Source organism: Pelobates fuscus, chromosome 1 (assembly GCF_036172605.1).
Source record: "Pelobates fuscus isolate aPelFus1 chromosome 1, aPelFus1.pri, whole genome shotgun sequence".
In the NCBI taxonomy this organism is placed as follows: Eukaryota; Metazoa; Chordata; class Amphibia; order Anura; family Pelobatidae; genus Pelobates; species Pelobates fuscus.
Window position 1 is genome coordinate 83,603,662 of NC_086317.1, and position 25,549 is coordinate 83,629,210.

A 25,549-nucleotide genomic window follows, 5' to 3' on the forward strand; every position below is an offset into this window, starting at 1 on the left:
CGAATGTTCTTTATGTTCGTGCAAACAATTTGCCCGAGGAGCGCTCTCCTGGCTCGCTTGGAAAAGAAGCAGGCGGTGGTATAAGTTCAGCAGTGTTCGCGAGATTGTCTGTCCGATTTTAGTTCCATGCAATTGACGTCCGAACACCACTGCCTGCTTTCGTGTGTCAAAATGGCTACCAACTAATTTCCCACGTGTTCACTCATGCAAATGGCAGCCACTAAGCAGAATACTTGAGTTAACGAGGTGTCAAGGGAGGTCAACAGGGTTAACAAGCCAAGAGGTGGTCTGGTTATGGGGGGTATAAAAGGGGAAAATCTGGACTTTGTTCAGTTACTGAACCATAAGGGAAAACAAACTGACAGAATATGCTCAGTGACGGGGTGCTCCGTCACACATACATACTTTGTACTGGGATCTCTGCACAAACGTATGTGGATTAAAATATGGGAAAGTGGTGTTTGATTAATGTAGTGGTTTTAGTGCAGACTGTCCCTGCATCTTTCTTAAATAAATTAGTGTTTACATTTGTCCCTAACCCTAAGGACACCTCTAGTGACTGTTTCTCAGTCTAGAGATGAGTCATGTTCCTGAGCAGGTCAGAGAGGAGACGATTGCCAGGGTTATTGGTTGAAACTTTGTCTTTTTAGACATAACAATTTACTTAAAATAAAGAATTAAGGCACTCTGCCACAAACAGGATACTTTGTAAGAAAAACAGAATAAAGGCAATATGTCACAAATGGGATATCTTGAAAGTAAATTATTAAAGTATTTTATATACAAGTAGGTTTGAAGTGATTCCAAGGAGATTAGTAGCTTGTGGAATGTCACACTGCAGCCAGGTTCAGGATGATACAGAGTTGAAACAGTTAAAGCTGGTAAGTACTTTCAGTATAATATAGTTCAGATTGCTTACAGGATTATGCAGAGTAGCAGTAGTTGAGACAGGTAAGTACTTCCAGAATACTGTAATACAGGTTGCTTACAGGATCATGCAGTGTTGCAGCAGTTGAAGCCGTTAAGGATCTTCAATATGGTAGATCAAGCAGGTAAGTCTCTTCAGAATGAAATAATGCAGATAAATACAGGATGTTTTCAGGAGCCAGGATCAAAAGTTCTATGTCAGAACACTGACTTCAGTGTCAAGGCTCTGTTGTGTGCAGGGTGTAGACTTATGAAGCTTCCTCATTAGTTAATACAGGTGAGGATGTTAAAGGGACACTATAGTCACCTGAACAACTACAGCTTAATGTAGTTGTTCAGGTATGATCTATAGCTCCCTGCAGGCAATCTAATGTAAACACTGTATTTTCAGAGAAAATACAGTGTTTACATTGATTGATAGGAATACCTCCAGTGGCCGTCACTCAGACGGCCACCAGAGGGACTTCCTATCATGCAGGGCCCTAAAAAGGCCCTGTACACGTCAGACGTATTAAAATACGTCTGACGTGTGCAGGAGAGTGAAGGCACTGTCTGCGCGCCTTCTCTCTCCATCCTGTCAGCAGCGGAGGGGAGCCGTCAAAGACCGCGAGCTGAGCTGTTAGCTCAGCTCGCCACCGCGCGCATGCGCAGTAGTGCGCTCAGGACTTCAGAGGGTGGCATGAATGCTGCCCTCTGAAGTATGTGCGCATGTGCGGCAAAGCCGCGCATGCGCACAAGGGAGCAATGACGCTTCCAAATGGAAGCGTCTGATTGCTCGCGCAGCCTATTTCGTCATTTTGACGAAATAGGGGGCGCGGCTTCACGAGGCTCCCGGCGCTGGAACCAGGTGAGTAAAAACTGCTGCCTGGAGAGTCCCTTTAAAGTGAGCGAAGAGATTAGTGGCTAGGGAGGCCACTAGAGGCAAGAAACAGGTATTGCAGCAATAAAATAAAACAATATCTTGGTTGTCAGGATAGAATCCTGACAAGATGTGTCCTTTTGTTGTCCTGTAGTCTTTGCACAACCAACGTTCCCCACTGAAATGTATTAAGCTAATTTTTGTCTGGAGACCATAATCAATGATTACTTCAACCAGAAAGGAGTGGTGGCTGTAGTGAAAAAAGTACAACGTTGGGAAGAAAGGAGAGTAAAATATCTTGTGAAACTTTAATTTATGGGGGCATTAATCTAAACAGGAAAGCACTCTAACAATAGAAATACATACTTTTACTACTTACATGAGAGTGCTCCTTTAAGTTGTAGCATTCTTCCAATGTTGTTTATTTGGAATAGAATTGTTAAAGGAACACTATAGGGTCAGGAACACAAACATGTATTCCTGACCCTATAGTGTGAAAAGCACCATAAATATAGTAAAATCGTACCTTAATTCCAGTCTGCTGCTGCTGGCTCTGCGTCTGATCTGCGTGCTTGGCTGACTTAATCAGAAGTGATGTTCTGAGCCAATCACATTGCTTTAACATAGGACATCATTGGATTGACTGAGCTGGTCAAGGAGGCAGATCATGGGCAGAGCCAGCACAAGCCAAACACAGCCCTGGCAAATCAGCATCTCCTCATAGAGATTCATTGAATCAATGCATCTCTATGAGGAAAGTTCAGTATCTCCATGCAGATGGTGGAGACACTGAATGGTAGTGTGCACTGCCACAGGAAGCACTTCTAGCAGCCATCTGAGGAGTGGCCAGTGGAGGTATCCTTAGGCTGTCATGTAAACACTGCATTTTTCAAAAAACCTGAAGGGAATGATTCTACTCACCAGAACAAATACAATAAGCTGTAGTTGTTCTGGTGACTATAGTGTCCCTTTAAATTCTGTAGTCCGCTTCCAACAATACCTGGTTTAATCAATTACCATGGTATTCCCTGATTGAACTCCTTTTCCTGATCTATACTGTTTATTAACTGGGTCACTTACCTGTTCTGAACACCGCACACACATACTCAGCCTGTTAAAGTTGCTGAGGGTGTTCACTCCACCCATAAAATGAGGCGATAATTTTACATTGAAACACTTCTGCACATATTTAAATTAGGCAAAAATGTGTTTACACCTTTAACACAAATTACGCTGTTCAATACTTTTGTGCACTTTGCCCCTTAATATTTGTAACAGCGATCACTATAGGGTAAATATATGTAAGAATTCATTAGAACTCCAAACACACTGTGCTGATGTTTAACATTCAAAAAGGGAACAAGATTGGTCTGGAAATTATTTGAAGGGCTATTAAAGGATCATTTTCAGGAATACATTTTAAGCAACAATATTATTAGTAGGAGTCAACATAGCTTTATGAAGGACAAGATCATGTTGTCAAACTAATTATGCAGTAGATATGATCTACATGGATATTATGAAAACCTTTGATACTTTTCCTTACAGAAATATACTGATTAAATGAGAAAAGCCTTAGGGAAACTATCAATGGAAAACTTTCACATTTTATAAAAGTGGCAAACCGAATACCCCAGGATGCTGTCCTGGGTTCACTGTTTAGTAATCCAACAGTCAACAACAAAAAATAATTCTAATAAAAACATCAGTTCATTTTCATTAATTCCAGTGTATTACAAACCATTTCTAAGATCCCTAGTACACTTGGGGGTGTAGTGAAAGAATGTTACAAGGGATGGTCCAACCAAAAAGTTGTATATTTCATAAGGCACTAGTTTTGGTTAGAGTAACCATTTCTGTGGTGGTTGGCCAACCCCCAAGCAAAAAATATATAAAAAAAACTTAAATTGATCTATTTTCCATCACTAAGGCTACGTTCTCTCCTCAAGCCGATTTTTCTTGCTTGAGTGTTCTTTAATAGTTGGAATATGTTACAAACACCCAAACATTAGTACTGATGGGGAACAGCAACTGTTATCTCACAATAAGGCTGTACATCTGGGTAATTAACTAAGCATTGGAGACTTTAATTATCCAGACATTGACTGGGCCAGAGGGACTAGTAGTACAGTTAATGGAAACAGGTTTTCCAACCTGTTAAATTACACATTGATGTCTCAATTAGAAGAAGCACCAACTAAAAATCGATGCTTGTCTGGATCTTATAATAACTGATAATGTTGGCCTATGTTAAAATATTCAATTCAAGAAGCACTCAGGGAATAGTGACAATAAAATGGTGTAATTTGAGATGAACTTAAAATATATATATATAGGCTTGATAACACCTTTAAGAAGGTCAGTATCCTGTAACAAATATAGCATCCTGTAACAAATATAGGCTGGCCAAAAAAGACTTACAAAAGGGAAATTATATGGGCTAAACTAGAAAATAAAAACACTCATAGCCAAATAGAGCAAGATGATTTCACAAAAGGTTTTTTATGTACATTAATGCCAAAAATGTTAAGAGTTAAAGTGTTGATCCATTGTAATCTGAGAGAGGTGTGCTAATCAAGATGGATTAGGACAACACAGACATTCTTAATATTTAATATTTAAAAAAAAGTCAAAATATAGCAAAGAAGAATCTATGGCTATAGGTTTGCAAATCTATGTTAGAATGGCCTTCCAGCATTAGATGTTACACAGGCTAAAGTGCTAAAGCAATTCAATAAAGTTAATATAAACAAAGCCCCAGGGGCAAGGCAAGACGGTATTCACCCAGGAGTACTTAGGGAACTAAGTGCAGAAATATCCATACGACTGTTTTTAACATTATAGGAATCAAACCAGCTTATTAGAGAAAAGCATATGTGGTGTGTATATTTAAAAAGGGTTCAAAAGCTCAACCTAGAAACTACAGACCTGTGAGCTTGACATATGTGGTTAGGAAATTATTTCAATGGCTGTTAAGGGATAATAGTCCAGAATAAATTTTGAACAATATGATTAGCAGGAATCAACGTGGGCTTAAGACAATTCATGCCAAACTAACTTAAATTGCACTATTTTTCCTCTTTAGTCGGTCCTCTCACTCCTCATTCCTCTGTCTGTACTTAAATCGGCAGTCTTGTATCCAATAGGAGTGAATTTCAATCATTCAATCATTTAAGAAGTGCCTTAAAACCCATCTTTTTAGGAAAGCTTATGGCCTCCCAGAGAAACCTCTACCTCACATACCTGTCTCTTGCTCTCTCCATTAGGGCTGCACTTTACTCTCTCCTCCAGCTCTGCTTCACTCCCACCAATTTTGATTGCTATTCCCTGTGTTTTACACCCCACCTCCAATAAACTGTAAGCTTGTTTGAGCAGGGTCCTTTTCAACCTATCGTTCCTGTAAGTTTTCTTGTATTTGTCCTATTTATAGCTAAATCCCCCCTCTTATAATATTGTAAAGCGCTACGGAATCTTTTAGCGCTATAAAAATGATAATAATAATAATCAAGAATTTAGTAGACATCTAGACCATACTGTGCCAGTAGGTATGATCTACTTGGATTTTGCATTTCATACATTTCCACACAAAATCTCAAATCAGTTGGTATAGATAACAAATCTTGCTCTTGGGTAGAATATTGGCTTGAGTATAAAGTGCAGGGAATAGTTGTAAATGGAAATTTTTCAAGTTGGACAACGGTGGTAAGTTTCTGTTCTAGGTCCATTTCTCTTTGTTAATGATCTTGAAGTTGGAATTGAAAGTCGTGTGTCTGTGTTTGCAGATGGCACAAAAGTAGGTAAGATAATATAATATATCTTCTCTACAGAAGGATTTGGATAAAATGGAGGACTGGACAGGCAAGTAGAAGAAGAGATTCAGTATAGATAAAACACCAAATCATGCATCGAATACGCAGTGCAATTTTCGGCACCAGTTTAAAATAAAGATATTGCAGAACCAGAAAAAGAGCTGAGATTATCTAAAAAAAAACTGTTACTAACTTGTGGTAATGTAGTATAATTAAAGTTCCAGTAAAATGTTGGGCTCTGGTACTTTAAAAAAACATTTCAGTTAGCTTCAAACAACTACTTATTCCATAATTGGACCGACAAGAGACAAGTCTGCTAACATTTACACTGAATACATCAATACCAACTGCCTAATACCATGTAGGTCCCCCTCAGGCTGCCAAAACATCTCTGATGTGTTGAGGCATGGACTCCATAAGACTTCTGAAATATATGCCAATACATGATCAGCAGATTAGTCACCAGAACAACTATACCTTAATAACTCCAAATAACTTCCATCCGGGAACACAACTGACATGAAGGGGTACGTGATCTGCACAAATCTCTAGGTAGGTGAGACGTGTCAAAGTAACATCCACATGAATGCCAGGACCCAAGGTTTCTAAGTAAAACATTGCCCAGGGCAAACACTGCCTCCACCAGCTTGCCTTCTGCCCATAGTGCATCCTGCTGCTGTTCCCCAGGTAAACAACGCATGCGCCATACCCATCCACTTGATCTAAAAGAAAATGTGATTCATCTGACCAGTTATGGCACTGACGTCCCCATTAAAAGTGCCTTTGTTGGTGGACAAGGGCATTCTGACACATCAAACTTCAATGCACTGGGTTTTCTGACACCTTTCCATTATGGCCGGCATTATTTTTAAGCAGTTTGAGCAACAGTTGCTTTTCCGTGTGACCAGACAAGATGGACTAGCCTTCGCTCCCTATCTTGGGCATCCTTGACCCTACCACCGGTTGTCCATCTTTGTTCCACTTTTGGTAGGTACTAATTATTGCATACTCGGAACACCCCACAAGACTTGCCATTTTGTGGGTGCTTTGACCCACCAGTCTATTTGACCCTTGTTAAAGTCACCAATTTTTCCTGCTTCCAACACATTAAATTCAAGAACTGACTGTTCACGTGCTGTGTACCTTGACAGGTGCCATTGTAACGATGTTATTAATGTTATTCAATTCACATGTCCGTGGCTGATCAGTGTATATCTATTATTTGTATTTTACCTGGGTTACCATTTATCTTATTTTTCCGGCTCCATTTTTTATTTTTATTTCTTTTGTTCTGTACACAGTATTCTATATTTTGAAAAGTATAAATGCTAATGTGTATCACAATATTACACCCTCAATCGATATTATTGAATGTATTAAAGGGACACTATAGTTACTAGAACCACAACAGCTTAATGTAGTGGTTCTGGGCATATAGTCTGTTCCTGCAGACTTTGCAGTGTAAACTCTGTTTTTTCAGAGAGAGCAATGTGGTGTGACCCCGGCCCAGCCAGTACTACTGCGGGGGCTGTGCATTGAGGGGCCCATCAGGTGGCCAATGCTCTTATGGCCACCTGTTGCAATGAATTTTCAGGGGCCCGGTCAGCACTGCTTTGGGTGTGCGACCGGGCTCTCTGTGATGATGTCATGCTTCCTCCCAGCTAACAGAGCTGCGTGGTTGGAGGAAGAGAGCGCCGCACAGGAAGAGGACAGGAGGGGTCAGAGTAGGACCCGAGGAACCACAGGACCCCAGGGAAGTCACCCTCCTGCACCTAAAAGATAGGAAACCGGAGGGTGACTGAAAAATGTATAGTGTGTGTGTTTGTGTGTATCTGTGCCTGTATGTGTATCTGTAAGTGTATGTGTGTTTTTATCTGGAGGAGTTGGCATTCTGTGTATCTGAAAGTGTCATTATGTGTGTCTGTGTGCCTTCAGGGCGTGAATGTGACACATGGAGGGGCTAGGGGGCCCTCAGTGCAATTTTTGCACCATGGCCCTGTGGTTTCTAGTTACACGTCTAGTGGGGGGTTAGTATAATTAACTAACAGGGTTATAATAAAAATTTCACTTAGAGCCATCACAGCAGTCAAATTCAATACACCTCATTAAATAATATATATATATATATATATATATATATATATATATATATTTATTAACAGAACACTTCAGACCCCTAAAGTACTTTAGCTTGCTAAAATGCTTTATGTGTGAAAAGTGTGTCCTTTTATTTTCTCAATAGAAATTTACACTTTATAAATTATACTGGTTAAAAACTGCTGTCAATTAGATAACCAGCCCTCCAGTGGAGCTAATCTCAAGAGGCAGCAATTGGCCAGAGCACCTGCCATGTAAAGACTTCTCATTGAGCTGCAGTGGTGTGATTGGACAGCCACAGAAAGTCTGGGTGGGATTAGAATGGGCAGCAGACGAGATCTGCAGTTTTTGCAAACTATTTTTAGATAATACTCAGGCCCGGCCTTAGGTCTTTAGGCGCCATGTGCGAAAAATCTTCACAGGGCCCCCCCCCCCCCCATGTATAGTGTGTGTGTATAGGTGTGAAGTGATTGTATAGGGAATATGTATGCTATGTGTTGGCTGTGTGTGATATTTGTAATGGGTGTATTAACTGTATGTGATATGCGTGTATTGGTTGTATGTGATATTTGTGCTTGTCTTATTGGCTGTGTGTGATGGGTATTTAAAATGTAAAAATATGCATTTAAGCCTATGTGTGAATGCAGGTGTATATTTTTCCAGAGTTATGTGCACACAGTCCCACAGTCAGATGCACAGTTATACAAATACACTTGTCAAATACACCACATGTACACAGTCGCAGGCAGATAGTCGCAGAAACACACAGGTACAGGCAGTAACACACATACACAGTTACAGGCAGATAAACACTCACACACATTTATAGGAAGACAGCCCCACACACACAGCCACACACATGGTCTGACTTACACACACAGGCAGACAGCCACACACACAGGCAGACAACCACACACACAGACAGCCACACATACACATACACACACACATGCAGACAGCCACACACACACACAAATACACACACAGGCAGGCAGTCACACAAACACACACAGGAAGGCAGACACAGGCAGACAGCCACACACACAGACAGGCAGATAGTCAAACGCTCAGACAGTCACACAGGCAGACAGTCTCACACACAGACCGACAATCACACATAGTTACCTCTGTTCAGTACAGATCCTGGAGACTGGTTGTTGGGGAAGCAGGGACTCCTTCCTGCTTCCCTGTAGGAGTTACCCCCTGCCGCACAGTAAGCTTCGCCCCACCGCAGGTAAGCCCCGCCCCGCCACAATATTTATTTTTATTTTTTTATCACGGCCGGCCATGTGTGAGCTGTGTCGGCAGCATGGCGCCCCCTGCTCCCATGGCGCCCTGTGCTGCCATACAACTCGCACACCCCTAAGTCCCTGATAATACTACAATGAAAAAATGCATAATTAAATACATGCAAGTTTTCATTTAGGTTATATGTTCATTTAGGGTATTTATTTTGTATTTGGACAATGGAGCTTCCCTTAAACACCTTAAGGACGGCGGTCATTCTATGGCTCTAAACGCTGGAGGGTGGCATAGAACATCCTGCCGTCCAGGGGACTTACCGGGTATGTACAGTCTTTTTTAGTAGCCACTTAGTCACAAACACTGGCCAAAATTAGCATTCAGTTTAGTTTTTTTGCATTTTGGTACACACAAATATGAACTCTAACATTGGCCAGTGTTTCTGACTAATTGGCTACAAAAAAGACTGGACATACCCCATTTGTAATACTTTGGGTTGTCTACTTTTTCAAATGGTATGCCATCAGTAGGGTAATTTTCATTCCGGAGCAACCATTTGGTCTCAAAGGCAACATAACCAGTCTGGCAAATTTCAATGTGTATAAACTGAAAAATGGAATGTGCTATGTTTGACCCTGTAACTTTCCAAAACACCATAAAACCTGTACATTGGGGGTACGGTTTTACTCATGAGACATCGCTGAATACAAATATGTGTATTTTGTTGCAGTAACAGCTAACAGTATTGTAGAAATTGTGGGGATATTTATGGGATAATAATAGTAAACAGTTGAGAATTGCCCACTATTTCAATTCTCAGATCCCAAAGATCGTTATCACAATTTGTTATAAAAATAGATACAATTTATTGTGACAATTTAAATAATAATAATATGTAACATGCGTGATAATAATCAATGAATATTCAGTATAACATGAGTATGCAATACAAATGGCAATACATTTCACTGGCTATCACAGTATAGAATCTACAACATTAGCTGTCAAGAGAAGATTTATGACGGTAGTTAACAGAAAGAAAGTGAAACTTACACACAGACACAGAGCTTGCAGCTTAAGGCCATAAAACTTTAGCTAACAGTTAGAATAACCCTTTCAATGCTGGCTAGACCTCCTAGGTGATTAAGATCTATTCTCGTGTAATTTTAAATAAAATAACATTTAAACCAGCTCATTAGTCATTTCCTGGAACCATCCAATAAGAGTAATTTACCATGTTCTATAAGCAGAATTTTAACTTGCCTAAACAGATATTTTATCTTATTTTAGAGCAAATCAATACACCTGGATAAATATCGCGATATGCTAACATGTGATATGTCACATTAATACATAATTATTATTTTCCCATCTGCAGATTGGGATATTATGATTATATATTCTTAAGTTAACTAAGATTTCTAAATATCGAAATCTGATCGTGATTTATCCAGTCATATATCGTGCTATTAGAAAAATTTTAATTAATTTAGATTAATTAAATGAAACCAGTATAATTACCACTTGAGTAGATATTTTCATCATATAAGTAGGTAGTCTCAGGAACTGAATGGATGTGTGATGGTGTGTAAGAAATTCTGAGTGCCCTGGAGTGGATATCTGTCATGGATTTCTCTTTATTGCCCCCGACTGCTCACCTCTTTGCTTCTTTGCTTCTTTTGCATACCTCTCTCTTCCCTTTGTCAACTTTTTTAAAGGGAAAATTCACTAGGTGATAGACCAATAGAAAACTGGAGGTGTGGTTACCTTCCAGATAGCAATTTAAGTATTTGGTCTATAGAGGGCAGTCTCGTCCCACTAAACATTCCTATCCAGGAAAGAGTTAACTTTTCCTGGTGGCTATTTTGACTTCATTTACCTTATCTTTATGGTTATTTATAATTTAAGTTTTCTGTCAGTTCAAAGAGTTTCTTTGGGCTTTCTTCAGACTATGTGTCTGGCAATTCTGCTATAATTAAGTAAAATTAAATTATTTAATCTTCTCTGTCATAAATGTCTGGGTTTAGAATTAATTATATTCCATTAGCATTTAGACAGTCTGTCCATCCCCCATTCTCATTTCTTATCAACAGGTTTGTATATACTAAGCATTCCTTTAGCTCTGGCAAAGTGGTTAGTTTTACAGAAGGGATAGAAATCTTGTGTCTTTTGTTAGCTTGAAGATAACAAAATGGAGTCTGCTCTGTTTAGAATGATTTAGGCAATATACACTTTAATTTCTATCATAGCACAAAATGTCTGCCGATATAAATACCCTGACAGAATTCACAGTTAAAATGCCATGCAGAACTAAAAAAAAAAAAAAAAAATGTCTTCATTTTGCAATTTGTTTTATATTTTATTCATATTAAATTGTTTAATATACAAATATTTGATGTGACATGAAAGGCATGTTTCACCTAAACAAAATTATATATAATAAGTGTGGGTGCACATAATATGAAAGAGGCAAATTACGCCTGAACAGATATATAGCGCAAATTCAAGGTTTTGTTTACGTTTTGTTTTGATCACACCTTGTACAACTGCCTCAGTCCTTAAGGGGTTAAGTTTCAATAAATGGAATAAAGTTTAGAATAAAATCAATGGGCAGTGGGGCTGTATGGCTATTATGCCAGGCAGCACACAAGCATACAAATAGGACATGCCTTCTTTTCATGTGGGTACACTACCATTCTGTTTTCTTTATGGGTATGCCCACCTGCCAGCTACACAAAAACCCTACTTCCTGCTCATGATCAAAAATCTAACAGACTTGGCAGGTTTGGGTCATTCGCCATGTTAATTGCTGGCTGACAAGAAGCTCAATGTCAGTTGTTACAGCGGTTGTCAGTTACATGGCTACTCCCTGCACCAAAAACATGCATGTTAACGGGCGCCACTCCAGCTGTCTCTTGGCACCCTGTATGTTTGAGAACTATGATTCTCAAATGGATGCAACGTAAAATTGTAGTTTCCAATTATTTTCATTAAAGGACCACTATAGTGCCAGGAAAACAAACTCGTTTTCCTGACACTTTAGGGTCTTTAGGTTCCCCCCCACCCTCAGGATCCCACTCCCTCAAGAGGCTGGATTAACCCTAGTGTAAACATAGCAGTTTCTCTGAAACTGCTATGTTTACAACAGGCAGGGTTAATCCTAGATGGACCTGGCACCCAGACCACTTCATTGAGCTGAAGTGGACTGGGTGCCTATAGTAGTCCTTTAAAGTGTGAATTGTAGGCAACTGAACACACATTCAAAGTTAATTAAACATTTTAGGCCAAAACATCACAACTGAAACCTTTCCAATAGCCTATTTTGGTATAAAAACCATTGACAGAAATCAAGATTTGCTGAATTAACTTGTAAGGCTCGGCTCCCAGAGACATTATTACACTACAGGTATAGTTTTATCCACTGTTTTACTCTGCTCTCTAACAGTAAAGTCACTAAGCTGAAAAGGAAGTAGGCACCATCCGGTCTCACAACTTGTATTCCGGGTGTACCAACATGGCGGCGCCCTCGGCAAGTGCAAGACCTGTCCTGCGACTGCTGGCGTTACACGGTTATCGGCAAAACGAGCGGAGTTTTAGGGAGAAGACTGGGGCTCTCAGGAAAATCCTGAAGGGTCGGGCTGAGATCGTGCACATCACTGCCCCGCTGATAATACCGGAGCCCGGTGGGTGTGAGCACTAGTGACAAATACAGCGTTCGATTAATAGAATGCTGGAACATGGTGCATTTAGCAACGTTCTTCTGTGTGGTGCTCTGTAAACGGCGTACAGAGAGTTTAGATTAAAAATAAAATAGCTATGCATTAGATTAGATTAAATGTTAGCATGATTTATTTTAAGCCACAGCCCATATTTTTCTTTAATGGATTTAGTTAGTTGAGCAGAAGCGATGTATTAGATCAAGTCAAAAAAGGGAACCACAACTTATCTTAAAGTGACAGCTCTTGGCTCACTCACCCTCTAAACGTTTGTCACATTTACTCAGGTAAAAAAAAAAGTGCTGCTGAGTTAAGTTTAAAATAAAAATAAAAACACACTTATACTCTGTGGTTTAAAGGAACACTGGACACCATAACAACTTTATCTAAACAAAGATGTTATGGTGCCAATAGGCCCCTAAGTGCTTTCTTATCTTACTTCTTGAATCGTTTAACCCTAACCCCAAATGCTCCCTCCATCGCCAGATCTGCAGTTTCCCCAAGCAGCATCCGGCTTCAGAAATTGTGTTTCAGGAATAGTAGAGTGTTGCTGGGCAGCGGTGCAGCTTAATGGTTAGAGCAGTCAGCTGACTCTCCAAGCCAATCAGTAGCTACCCATTCATAAAAAAAAATGTACATACTTAAAGCAGCGCTGTCACCATCTGGGGATTTTGTTAAAACAGTGACGCCACCGCTGGCGTAACGGCGGCCGTGGTTGCAGCTAAGGATGAGATTACTTACCTGAACCTGTCCCTGAGGGGGGGCCGCCATCTTGCTTGCGCTGCTCCTCTTGAACTGAACCAAGGTCACTGCTATAATCTCGCGCATGTGCAAGAGTGCAGCATTGAGGTCTGTGGTGGATCCCGCAAGACCATGGGATCCTCCATAGTAACAGCCAATTATCTGCAGCCGCCATCAGTGTGTCAGGCAGAGGAGAAATACAGACACAAAGTAGTCCTTACTAATTGTCCGTATAGCTCTTGACTGGGTTGGAATTTCTGTGAAATTCAGTGAAATTCCAACTCGGTCAGTATGAGTATTTAGTACAGATTCTATCTTTATGGATTACTCATTTTTAACACGGGGGTTACAGTGGGGGTAACGGAAACTACTTTCAGAAATTTATGACTGCAGAGAAGACTGTTGCAGACCCCAGGTAAGTTGTCAAACCAATGACATCTGTCACTTCAAATGTTTTTAAAATATAATAATCCTTTCATCAAGCATTGAAAGGAAAAGGTTTGATTTAGGTTTTTTTTAATTAATATGTGTATAAAACTCATCTCTGCCTTTTAATATGTGACAGTATCCTTCAGCCATATATATGCACCGTTGGTCAGAAAGTGTTTGAAAACAGACAGTCTCTATGGTTTTCCCTGCTTCTGTGCAGAGAGTGAAGCAGGGAAGACCACAGAAACCAACAGTTGGTTTTCAAACACAGTCTGACCAAAGGTATATGGCTGAAGGAACCTGTCATACACTAAAGTTATGGATGACACTCCTAGCACCAGCAGGCTTTAGTGGTTTTGGCGCTTGGGACGTACCTTTAACAAGTTCTAGGATTAATGGTGAGGTAATCAGGTCTGTAGTGGTACAATTAGTGTTATAGAGCATTTAAAGCCTATTGGGAAACATGCTAAAATAAAGAATTGCCATTGATTCATTCTTAATAAATTATGGGTTTGGATGCGTAATTTTGTTTGTTAGAGTAATTCTGATTACATTAAGTTAGTACCTATAGTTATGAATCTAGAATTCTGTTTAGTAACAAAACAAAATAAATGTATCAAATTAACAATTGATGGTATACATCTGTAAATAACAGATACCTGGAAAAATAAAAAGTTTACTTAGTTCTTTTTTTTTTTTTTTTTTGTCAATCTTTCTTTTATTAAAGGCATGTAATACGGGGTACAGAAGAGAAATTGGAGGAAACGTTTGAGTGAATTACAGTATAGGGTTGATACATACATACGCAAAATTAAATTACATTTCCAGAGTTGCAATGCCTCATTTTTTAAAAATGTTTGTGTTGTCGTTAAACTTTCGTAGATAACACAAGTTATGGACCATAAGATCCTGTTGGTAACTTGCTAAATAATGATAATCCGCCATCTGGTGACTCATGGGTAGGTAGCAAGCTAACAAATTAAAGTAACATAATAGACAAAAAACGAATAAAATAGTAGGCAAACATGTTAGTTCAAGTAAGATTAAATGGGAACAGGCGATCTGTCCACATGCCTACGGAGCGCTGCAGAGGAATAAAAAGCATAAACGTACATTATAAAGTATTCCTACCGGGTCTGGGTGAAGAGCCTAGTTTTTGTTTTAACTTGATAATAACTAAGAGTAAACAGGTTATGGGACATCTGCCATTGCAATAGGTACGCCAGGATATATGTGCACATAGCAAAAACGTTCTCACTTGGTGGCATGGTTAGGTGTGCTGCCCTGTTAGTTATGATAGTTTAGTGTCTCGCTGTGTTAAGTACGTGTGCTACGTTAAGTCCTGCTGCTATGTGGACGCTAGTGGTGTGTTGCGAAATGATTAAGCAAGGGCCATGCTGGCTGACTATTTGAGGGTGAGCCTTAGGAATGAGACTATCTGGCAATGTGTATGTTTGACATATGATTTAGGAAATAGACATACCAGCTGACTGAGTGCTATACAGGTTTCACGAACGTCCGTTTACTAAGAAGGACGTGTGTCGCTTTTATGCTAGGGCTAGTTAGGGCATTGTGGAGACGGTATGTGAAATAAAGCTATTCCTTGCATCCCTAATGCTCTGCTCTGTATCCGCAGAGCTACCTTCTGCACCTTCAAAGCAGAACTGTGTGTAAAGAGTATACTTGAGAACACAGAAGCAAAAAGTTATGCAGGTGAGGCTGTGCAGGGTTCCGAACTAGGAACGAGTAACGCAGTTGGTTAGCTTAACAAGCATGGCATGAGAGGAACCTTCAGGTGTGAGCAGAGACAGGCATGCCCATATAGCACCATTCAAGTTATACATGCTGCCTAAAACAGTGTAAGTCGGGGCCAATTTACAGGTTGGTGGAAGTTGCCTAAACCAAGTGGCTATGTGCTTCCCGCCGTTATATAATTACAGTCGGACTGAGTATTACAGGTCAGGGCTGGCCTGAGAAAGTAAACAAGAATGGGTCACAAAATGAAAGTGTGTACTGTCGGTATTTTAGCTTGCTTAGTGAATTCGTGTTAGATACTACATGTTGTTAGGTCGTGTCTACATAACGCACAGAACGCTTAGCTAGCCTAAGAGCGGATCTAGACAGTTAATACAGAAGTATAAACGTTAAACCAAGAGACTATAACCGGCTGAGTGGTCCTAGTGCCGTCTACAGGTGATAGCTGGTGTCTCTAGCTAGCCTGAGTCCGGCTAGGTAGCATGCTGAGTGGGCCAGAAGACTGACGCACATGAAATTAGCGATTGCCTGCTCAGGGTGTGTAGGAGCGTATCCTGCCAGGTTCAGGGCACCCATCCCAGGGGGCCCAGGGCGTCCGTAACTAGGCTGACTTTCTCAAGTGATTGGTGGTGTTGCTAAGCTAAGGTGAATTGCCAGGGTAGTCAATTAATGGTATAAGGTGTAGTGTATTAGCCAATAGATGTCTTAGCGTGGGTGTAACTGGAAGTCAAACGGAAAGCGTGACTTACTGTGTGTAGGGTAATTTTAACGTGAAACATAGAAATAAGCTTGCTTTGCGCCATGTGGTAAACTATGTTATCGCACCTGCTCTAGTGCCGGATTGGCCGAATTCCCCCAATGCATGTCAGTGTCACAGTAGTGGCTCGAAACAAAACAAAAACACAACAAAACAAAACTTAACTTATGTAGCTGAACAACTCTCTCGCATGGCAGCGTTTTGGGGTACCAGCCTGGCTATTGCTTGACCAGTAATAACTGAGGATACCTGAAAACATGTCCTTAACATTAGCAGTCCTAATAAAAGTCCAACTTAGAGACGATGTCCCAGGGTTGCGCGTTTAGATAGTGCGGCCAGAACATCGGTGGGTAGCGTAAGTCCCTGCGAGTGCACCCCGCCGTCGGCCGACGCCTTCCTCGGTGGTCTAGTATGCCAATCTGATGTCGGGACGTCGTTGCAGGCGAACGTTGTCAGGAGCAGGAGCAGTCGATCTGTGTGCATAGTGCGCTTCCGAGTTGTCGCTGTCAGGGGATAAGGGAAAACTGTCCGTGGAGTTGGAGTTCTCTGGTTTTCGGGTAAGCTGCGTTGTTCCGTGGAGGCCGATGCCCACATAAAAAAAAAAAAAAAAAAAAAAAAAAAAAAAGGTGTTGCTTGTAGGTCGGTGGACAGAGGATCAGGTCTCCGCAACTGGATATTGGACAAGTGGTGCGTCCGAGAGTGTTGAGCTCTGGAAGGTAGTTCACTGTTCTATGCAGGCGAGTGGGATAGCCCATGCCTCTCCATTCAAGTGGTGATCGAGGCGTAGGCGTCTGGTGTATTATTTCTCGGCACAAATGCGGGGATTCGTGCCGGGTCCCAGCTGCGGTTTGGGGAGGTAGGCTCTTGGGAACTCACCGGGGTATGTGTAACCTGTGGTAGGCCCAGGGTTTGTAGGAGGTTGGCTGCTTCTTGAGCGTCGTGGATTTGGTGTGTTTTGTCCCCTTGTTGAACGAGGAGTGTTTGGGAGGGTCGCCAGCGGTACCTTATATTATTGCGTTGGAGCAAGGTTGTGAAGGGACGGAGTGACCTGCGCCATGCCAGTGTTGCCCCGGACAGGTTGGCGTAGAATGTCAGGCTCATGCCTTCAAACTGTAGTGGGGTCTTGCCTCGGAGTGTGGCGAGGATCGCCGTTTTGTCCTTCCTGTTTCGGAAGGTGAGGATGGTATCTTTGGTGGCTGTGGCCGGGGCCCCGGAAGGTTTGGGGACTCTGAAAAAGTCAGTGGGAGTGATGGGTTTGGCCTGGCTGGCGGGTTGTATGGCCGTCAGCATTTTTTTCAACGTTTGAGGTAACTCCGTCTCTGGCAGGTCATAAGGGACCCCTCTGACCTTTAGATTACAGCTCCTTCTGCTATCCTCTTGGGCAGCAAAGCGCCTTTCATATGATACGTTTTGGCGTTGTAGGTCTTGCACGGCCATCTGGAGGGAGGATATATGCTGCTGGTGATCTTGGGAGGAGGCCTCCAGTGTTGTTATGCGGCCTGTCAGGCCCTGCAGCTCTCCCCTCAGTGCGGTGACGTCCGTGAGGATATTCCTCTGTAGGTCGGCTAGCAGTGCCTTCAGTACGCCGGTAGTAACTAGGTCAGCATCTTTGTCCGCTGTGGGTTTATTAGGTTTCACCGGCTGTTTAGGGGCTGGTGGTGGGAGGAAATCCTCCTCTGCGCCTTCAGAGTAGTCGTCTGAGTAGAAATCCGAGCAGCCTCCGTGGAGGGCCGCCATATTGGATTCTCCCGTGTTGCGTGCTTGCCGCCACATGTCTCCTATCGTCAGCCCTGGAGCAGGTTTGTCCGCCCCTAGTTTTTTATTTTTTCGTCCCATGAGGACAGGATAGTTCCCCTGGTTGTGTGGTTGTCTTTAGGAGTGAAATATTCAATTTTTAGAAGGTTTTTTCTCGATTGTCGATCGGAGCTTCTGCAGTGTGCGTCCGTTCGTTTCAGCGGTTAGGCTCCGCCCCCCTACTTAGTTCTTTTACCCAGTGGTACATGAATTTAATCTACCCATATCAATACAGTGCTAGAATTTATAAAGACAGTCTTAACGTTTCCAGATCATCTTGTTTTTATTTATTTTTGCTCGACTCCTGTAACATTTTCATTCTCCGATTTAATATTGTTGGCTAAACTTTCCAAATGATGTACTTTTTTTCAGTAATTTGTTTTTTAAAATAATTTTTATAAAAAATATAAAAATTATATCAATATAAAAAAATTCAAATATTGCAAAATTCAAATGTTTTTCATAATATTAAATACTTTTAAATATTTTAAAAATATGAATTCATTTGGAAAGCTTAGAAATCAAGGCCAATGTCAAAATATAGATTTAGTGAAAATATAGAATTAAACACACTAGTCACTTTGTTTTAAAATATATATATATATATATTTACTTTGCTTCCTCTTAATTTTTTTTTTTTTACAGGAACCTCACTCAAACCTTGTTTTATTAACATTTTGATACATACCTATGATTTTCAGGGTGCTATATGATGAATATAAATACAATTCTGCCTTATATGGGGCTCACCCCTTTACACGTAACTCTTGTGTAAAAGCAATCCCTCCCATGTACCATAGAATGATGCCTGCATGATCTCCATGCTAAATTCTGCCGTTATGGAATTTGGAGCGGAGTATGTCTCTGAACAGGTAGTCTCACTGTGATGGCCAGTTTATTGTTAGTGAACCAGTTTTCCGAGATAGACACAGTGCGAACTCAGAATATTGAATCTTTCGCAGTAAAGCGAAGCATGATTTGCTTCATTGATCCTGGCAGTGTTGTATTATGGGCCTCCTGGGCCTGGAGCTAGAGACTTTGATGTATTTGATTTAAATCCATGTATAAATGGAACATTGCAGGCATATTGAGAATTCTCTCCAGATGTGCACATATAGACTGGACATCGGAGGCATTTGTAAACGATCGCCATGTGCGTATAAATAGATTGGTCATTGCCGTCATGAGTAAAACAATCTCGTTCTGCATATATAAAATCTTCAGAGTTAGTGGCATGTGGATCCCCTGTTTTATAATGGGTGATGTTCCATGTTAAATAGTTACTCCAAGCACTATTACTACTTCAGTAATATGAAGTGGTTATGGTGCCTGGAGTCTGTGTGCAGCGTTTTACTGTGAAAAACAGCACACGCAGGGTTTAACCCCCTTTTTACTGCTAGAGGTGTAACTCCGCCCCCAGCAATGTCATTAGCCAACCCGGAACAAGAGACAGAATTAAGGTGCTCACATCCTCTTGTTACCCATTTACAAATGTAATTGGCTATTCACATAATAGATGCATACAGAATTAACCATTTAAGCACATACATAACTGTCCGCACAGACAAACCTAACTTACAATACATCCGTAGGTACTAACACACATACACAGACTGATACTAGATTAATGTGTAGACACACACTCACACAGGCAGATATACACATACTTTGTAATTGTATTATTGCTCTCTCTTGGCCCTCCCGATGCTCACTTGTATCAGTGTTGAGAAAGAAGAGAGGCTCTGTTGTGCTAAAGATATTGTTTAGGAATTTACCGCAGTGGCCTCCTATTCTGGTACCAGCTTGCTGCCTTGCAGGTTAATGACGGCACGTTTACCCAATGCAAAACATGCGTAGATGTATTTGGGTGCAGAAAGCTTTTATTGCAGTTCCCTCCACCTAGATATGTCCGTGCGGGAGCCTAATTCAGAACACATAGAGCGCATTGAGTGACTTGAACCAAGAGCCGATCTCTCCCTTCCAGCTGCTGGGCGTATTGCTGATCTCATTACAGGAGACCTTTTGGATCTCACAAAACTGCAACCCTAAAATAGATCTTTATACTAAAAACTTTCAGGCAGTAAAGCTGGGCACTTCACCATTTACTGAATAAGCACTGTAACTTTTATATAGCATATCAATTAGAGGTAGGGCAGTATTGGGGGTGGGGGTTAATGCACTTTATAGCGCTCTGCTGCAACAGCTCATGATAATGTGGTCCAATCAGGTAGTGATAGAGTAAAGTGAAGGCCTTCTCTCCCCCTCCTTCCTTAATGTGAATGACATCACATATTAATTAGGGAGAAAGTAAGATGTAAGGGATTATAAGCTCGGCCTCTGTAGTAAAACAGTAAAAAGCACCAGGCAGGAGAAAATAAATAGCCCTCATATACATCACCTTCTACATTACTGGGATAACCGGGTGCTGCTGGCAGACCTGAGACTTTTAGGATAACTTAAGGTTAAAAAATAAATAAAACATGCTTTCTTGGGTCTTATACCATTCTCTGATTTTGGATAACTTCATCCATGTGAATACCATGGATTTTTTTAAAAAAATGGTTGGTTAACCCTTTAATTTATTGCTGACTTTTGTGGTACTCAAACTGTTATGGTTCCAGTTTAACCCCTTAAGGACACCATGATTCCCTTTTATTCCAGATGTTTGGTCCTTAAGGGGTTAATAGACCTCTAAAATAAAGATCTTTGAAAAAACTTGAGCAGTGACCTGTTGTTTTTGTTGTTGTTGAATGTTGTCCATATTCTGTAGTATGTTAAAGTCCCTACCTTCATTCCACACATGCTCTAAGCTACATATAGCGCTCAATATGATTAAACTGGCTCTACTGCCCAGGCTTAGTCCATTCAGCGGCTGTTATAAGAAGAAGTGCACAGCTGAACAATATATATATATATACATACATACACATATTTTTTAATCCACATGTTTAATTTTCCTCGCTGTACATGCTATGTGATTGCATTGTCTAATAGACGAGTTGCGCATACTCAAATCTAAACACACATGGTTCCCCAGTGATAGAATGAGTACAGGTTTGGTATTGATGTTCTTGTTTACACTGTGAATCTCTTCTTGTTTGTTCTCCGTACAATTAGGAGCGTACGTGATCTCATCAACCACTTTGTAGCGAGCAATTAATAGTTTATGCTATGTGTAGATAGGAAGCAAATGTTATTTTTAAATGTAATGCTTGAATAACCACTTCTCCATTTAGTTTAGTTTTTTTTAAATGGTCAAACGGTTAGTTACTGAATCTGTACAAATATCTGCAAAAAATAAGAATAAGTGAGTAATATAGCTTTAACCCCTTAAGGACACAACTTCTAAAATAAAAGGGAATCATGACGGAATATATCCGTCATGTGTCCTTAAGGGGTAAAGGGGCTGCTTCACAATACAAAACAAGCGACTCATAGTTTCTAAAACAAAGGAAAGATATGTATGTGTGAGCGCTCCAAACAACTCAAGATCAGTTCCAGCCAAAAGAGATCTAAAAATCTCAATGGAAATACATCACTTTTAAATAAAAATATATCGCTTCTCTGTGTCTATTACCTGATGATAAGTCTATATACGAAAAAGCAATTGTATCAACTCGACTGTATGATCAAAGTATACAGTGTAACCCATTAATAATTGCAAAAAAAGACAATAAAATATATCGCTAGGGAATCAATGAAAACAATACCGAGCTCAACTATAAATGAAAACTATATTTGACAAACAGTTTTAATATATTTAGCAAAAAATGATAATGAGGGTGTAATGACAGAACACAATGTCTAACGTATTCCAGTTCCAGGGAAAATATCCGTGTAGCTCCAGTGAGGGGCCCCTTCACTGGAGTGATACTGAATTAGTCACCAAAAAAACTTTTGTAAATAAAAATAATGGCCTTGTACAAAATGGAATTCTTAAAAATAGAAGGTTAAAAGTGAGTGCATGCACAATTCGAACGGGTGGATGGATCATGGAGCTCTAAAACCCTCCCGACTGTGGCAGTGCTAAGGGTGTACTAAGTACGTTCCCAAGCCTAAAAAAAGCTCTGGGAGTATCCCAGTGAGACTTACCCTGTTCGCCACGCCAGAAGCCGGGTAGGGGAGCCCGCCGGTCCACACTCACCCGATGTTTAAATAACCACTTCTGCATTTAGCATTTAGTTTAGTTTTTTCCATAGTTTGTGATAACCAAAAGACATTTGAATGTATACGTTGAACTATATTTTACAGAAACATTTTGTTCCTCTTCTGCCAGTTGACTATATCTGCATATACACACACCTACAATGTACTTATAATATTTTATTATGGGTATGTGCCTTATTCCTGCTCCACAGCTATGGTCTTCCTCCCAAACTATCCATATGCTCTTCATGTTCCCTTCCCCTAACGTTCCGTATCCCCTGCAGCCATGTTCCTCCTCCCCAACCATCAGCCATGTTACCCAACCCCAATCATTTCTATCCCTTCTAACTGTGCTCCCCCTTTCCCAGCCATTTATGCCCCTTCTAGCCAAGTTCCTCCTCTTCAACCATTATTACCCTGTGTAGCCATGTTCACACTCTCCAACTATTCATGCAACCCATTCATTCGAACCCCTACAACAGCTGCCCACCAACTATATCCCTCAAGCCATGTTCCCCTTCTCCTAGTAGACATTTTTGCACATCCATTCCCTCAATCCATTCATATATCCTGCAGCTATGTTTTACCTCTCCAACCACACATTTTCTCTAACCCTATTCCCACTTAATACCCTTCCATATTTCCTGCAGCCATGTTCATCCTCCCTAGTTATCTATATCACATGCTGACATGTCACCCCTCCCCAACCACTTATATTTCCAGCACCCTTGTCCCCCCTTCTCAGTTATCCATGTAGCTTGTGGCTTTGTATCCGTTCCCCATTTTCCATTGCAGTGAGGCTCCCTATTTTCCTTTGCAGTTATTTTGCTGCCCTCTACATTCCATATCATCTGCTGCCATGTTCCAAATTCCAATCATCCATGTTTACTTTACCCTTATTCTCCTACCCTTTCAATATGTTCTCGTTGGTGGCAGAAATACCTTAACAGTCAGTAAATCCAGTGTCTTTTTTTTTCTTTAGATGTCATCAAAGATGGAAACTCTGACTCTTCACAGGAAGAACCCAGAGGCTGGTGGTTCTCAAATCCTGAAGACAACAGCTTTAACGCCATGGACAACACAGAGGCATGCTCCGGTTTAGATGACTCATTTCAAACTGTGGCCAAAGCATTTACTGAACTAGGACCATTTAATGGCATTCTAGGATTCAGTCAAGGAGCTGCTCTGGTGGCCATGCTGTGTTCTTTAATGCAGAGAGGTGATGTACGCTTCAAGTTTGATTTTGCTGTGCTGGTTGCTGGCTTCAAAAGCCGGGCATCAGAACATGAAGAATATTACCAGCAGCCCATTACTGTCCCATCTCTTCATGTTTACGGTGAAACGGACCGCGTTATTCCAGGCCACATGAGTCAAGAACTTGTCTTGCATTTTGAGAAACCAGTTACTCTCACACATGCGGGGGGTCATTTTGTCCCTGCCTCAGCACAGCAGAAAAAGGTGTACTTAGAGTTTTTGAACATGTTCAATAAATGTGTTTGAGTGATTGGTTTTTAAGGTTCTTGATTACTCATGCACGTTATACTGCAATAATTAAATATTCAGTTTAGGCACCATTACCACTACAGCACACTCTAGTTGTTATGGTTGCAGGAATCCCCAGGCACTGTCCCGCAAGGTGTATCTAAACTACTGAAACGTTTGACACTTCTCTGTATCCTCTTGTCCAGCTCCTCCTTGTTATAGCTAAAATGAAAGTTAAATTTATTCCATAGCTATATCAATTTCATCTCTAATTTTCATTGGCTGAAAAGCATAAACTGACACTCTTTAGCCAATGAATTCCGTCCAAACATTGATGCAATTGAAGTCACTACTCTAGTGATATAAGAGTCGACCAGGCTGGAGGCACCCAGGGTGAAAATGGTTTGACTACTTACCATTAGATAGTGTCAGGAGACTCCTGGTGCCAGAAGCTCTACGGTGTACTCTAGTGGTTATGGTGCTTAGATTATTCCTTTAATTATAAAATATGATTAAAATTGTGGCTTTTGTGCACACTCATGAAATCTGTGGTTTTTACCTTCAGGAACAATTTCATTGTACAAAAATAAATTTATATTTTACTGCAGTGAATAATACAGGGCTGTGAGAAAGGTTACTTGGTTTGCCAGTGTTGAATGGACACGGTTTATACAGTATACACTTTCCCAGCAAGTAAGGAGCAGACTGGGAGCAAATGGTTTGACTACTTACCATTAGATAGCTTGCTGAAGTGCTTTGTGGGTGAGGAGTATCCTCATTTAACCCCAGTTTATAAAAGTGCTGATTTCTATGAGAAATCAGCACTTTTATAAATTAACCAGGGAACTCCCACCTGGCTGTCAATCAAACAGCCAGGGAGGATTCCTTCCTACTTCCGTTAGCTCCCCTGAGCTAACATAAGTGGCAGGCATGCTTTGCTTGAGTGTGCCTGCCTCCCCCTCCCTCCCTCCCTCCCTCCCTCACAGACCTCAGACCAGCTCGACAGCTTCATCCCTGCACACGCAACCCGGTGCGCGTGCATGCACAGTCCGATATACATGCCCTCAACTTTGTGCACGAGTTGGCGTGCGCATGCATGTGGGGACCAAGTCAGAGGCTTCTCAATGAGAAGCCTCTGATTGGTTATTTCCTTATTAAGAGACTGAAAGTCTCTTCTGGGGGGAAAGGGGTTTACAAAGCCAGCAGTCATAACTGTATCTTTTGTAATCTATTTAGACTATACTCAAATTGAATGCATACATGAAAATATGCATGTATGTATTCATTGGAAGTATATCTACTAAACTGTTTTTTGTTTTTTTTTTGGTGGGGGTTTGGAAGTGTGGAGTGGTCCTTTAAGGAAGAATGCATTCCATAATCACCTCTTATTTCCTAGCCCTGTCCGAGAAACATTTCCTTTGCCCCCAGGATCTCCATTTCACATCCAGGGATGGCCACATTTCAGATATTATCACATCCTCCACAGGCACCGCATCCCAAGGGTATGTAATGTCTCACCACCAACCCCTCCCTTTAAAAGCTTATTTAAAGGTCCATTTCCCATTGGCAATTAAAAAAAAACCTGAATATTAAATGTCAACTGTGTATAAACCACTGATGTGAAAAATGAAAGCAAATTTGAAATGGACAAGCACTTTAACCCACTCAAGGCTGGCAGACCTCAAATGCTGTGTAAGAGCAATAATATAGAATTATTACTACTATCTATAGTGCAGTACATTTGTCATGTGATACTCGCCGATACACAAATCCATCCAGCAAAGGAGTCAATCTA

At 40.9% G+C, this 25,549-nt stretch overlaps 1 protein-coding gene across 1 annotated transcript; it reads left to right on the top strand.

The window, feature by feature from the left end:
- The first annotated feature begins 12,422 nt into the window (after positions 1–12,422).
- OVCA2 (OVCA2 serine hydrolase domain containing) lies at positions 12,423–23,776 on the top strand. The gene is made up of 2 exons (XM_063444223.1): positions 12,423–12,623; positions 23,255–23,776. The coding sequence occupies exons 1-2, from the start codon at positions 12,449–12,451 to the stop codon at positions 23,770–23,772; spliced, it is 693 nt and encodes a 230-aa protein (XP_063300293.1). The 5' UTR covers positions 12,423–12,448; the 3' UTR covers positions 23,773–23,776.
- The last annotated feature ends 1,773 nt before the right edge of the window (positions 23,777–25,549 follow it).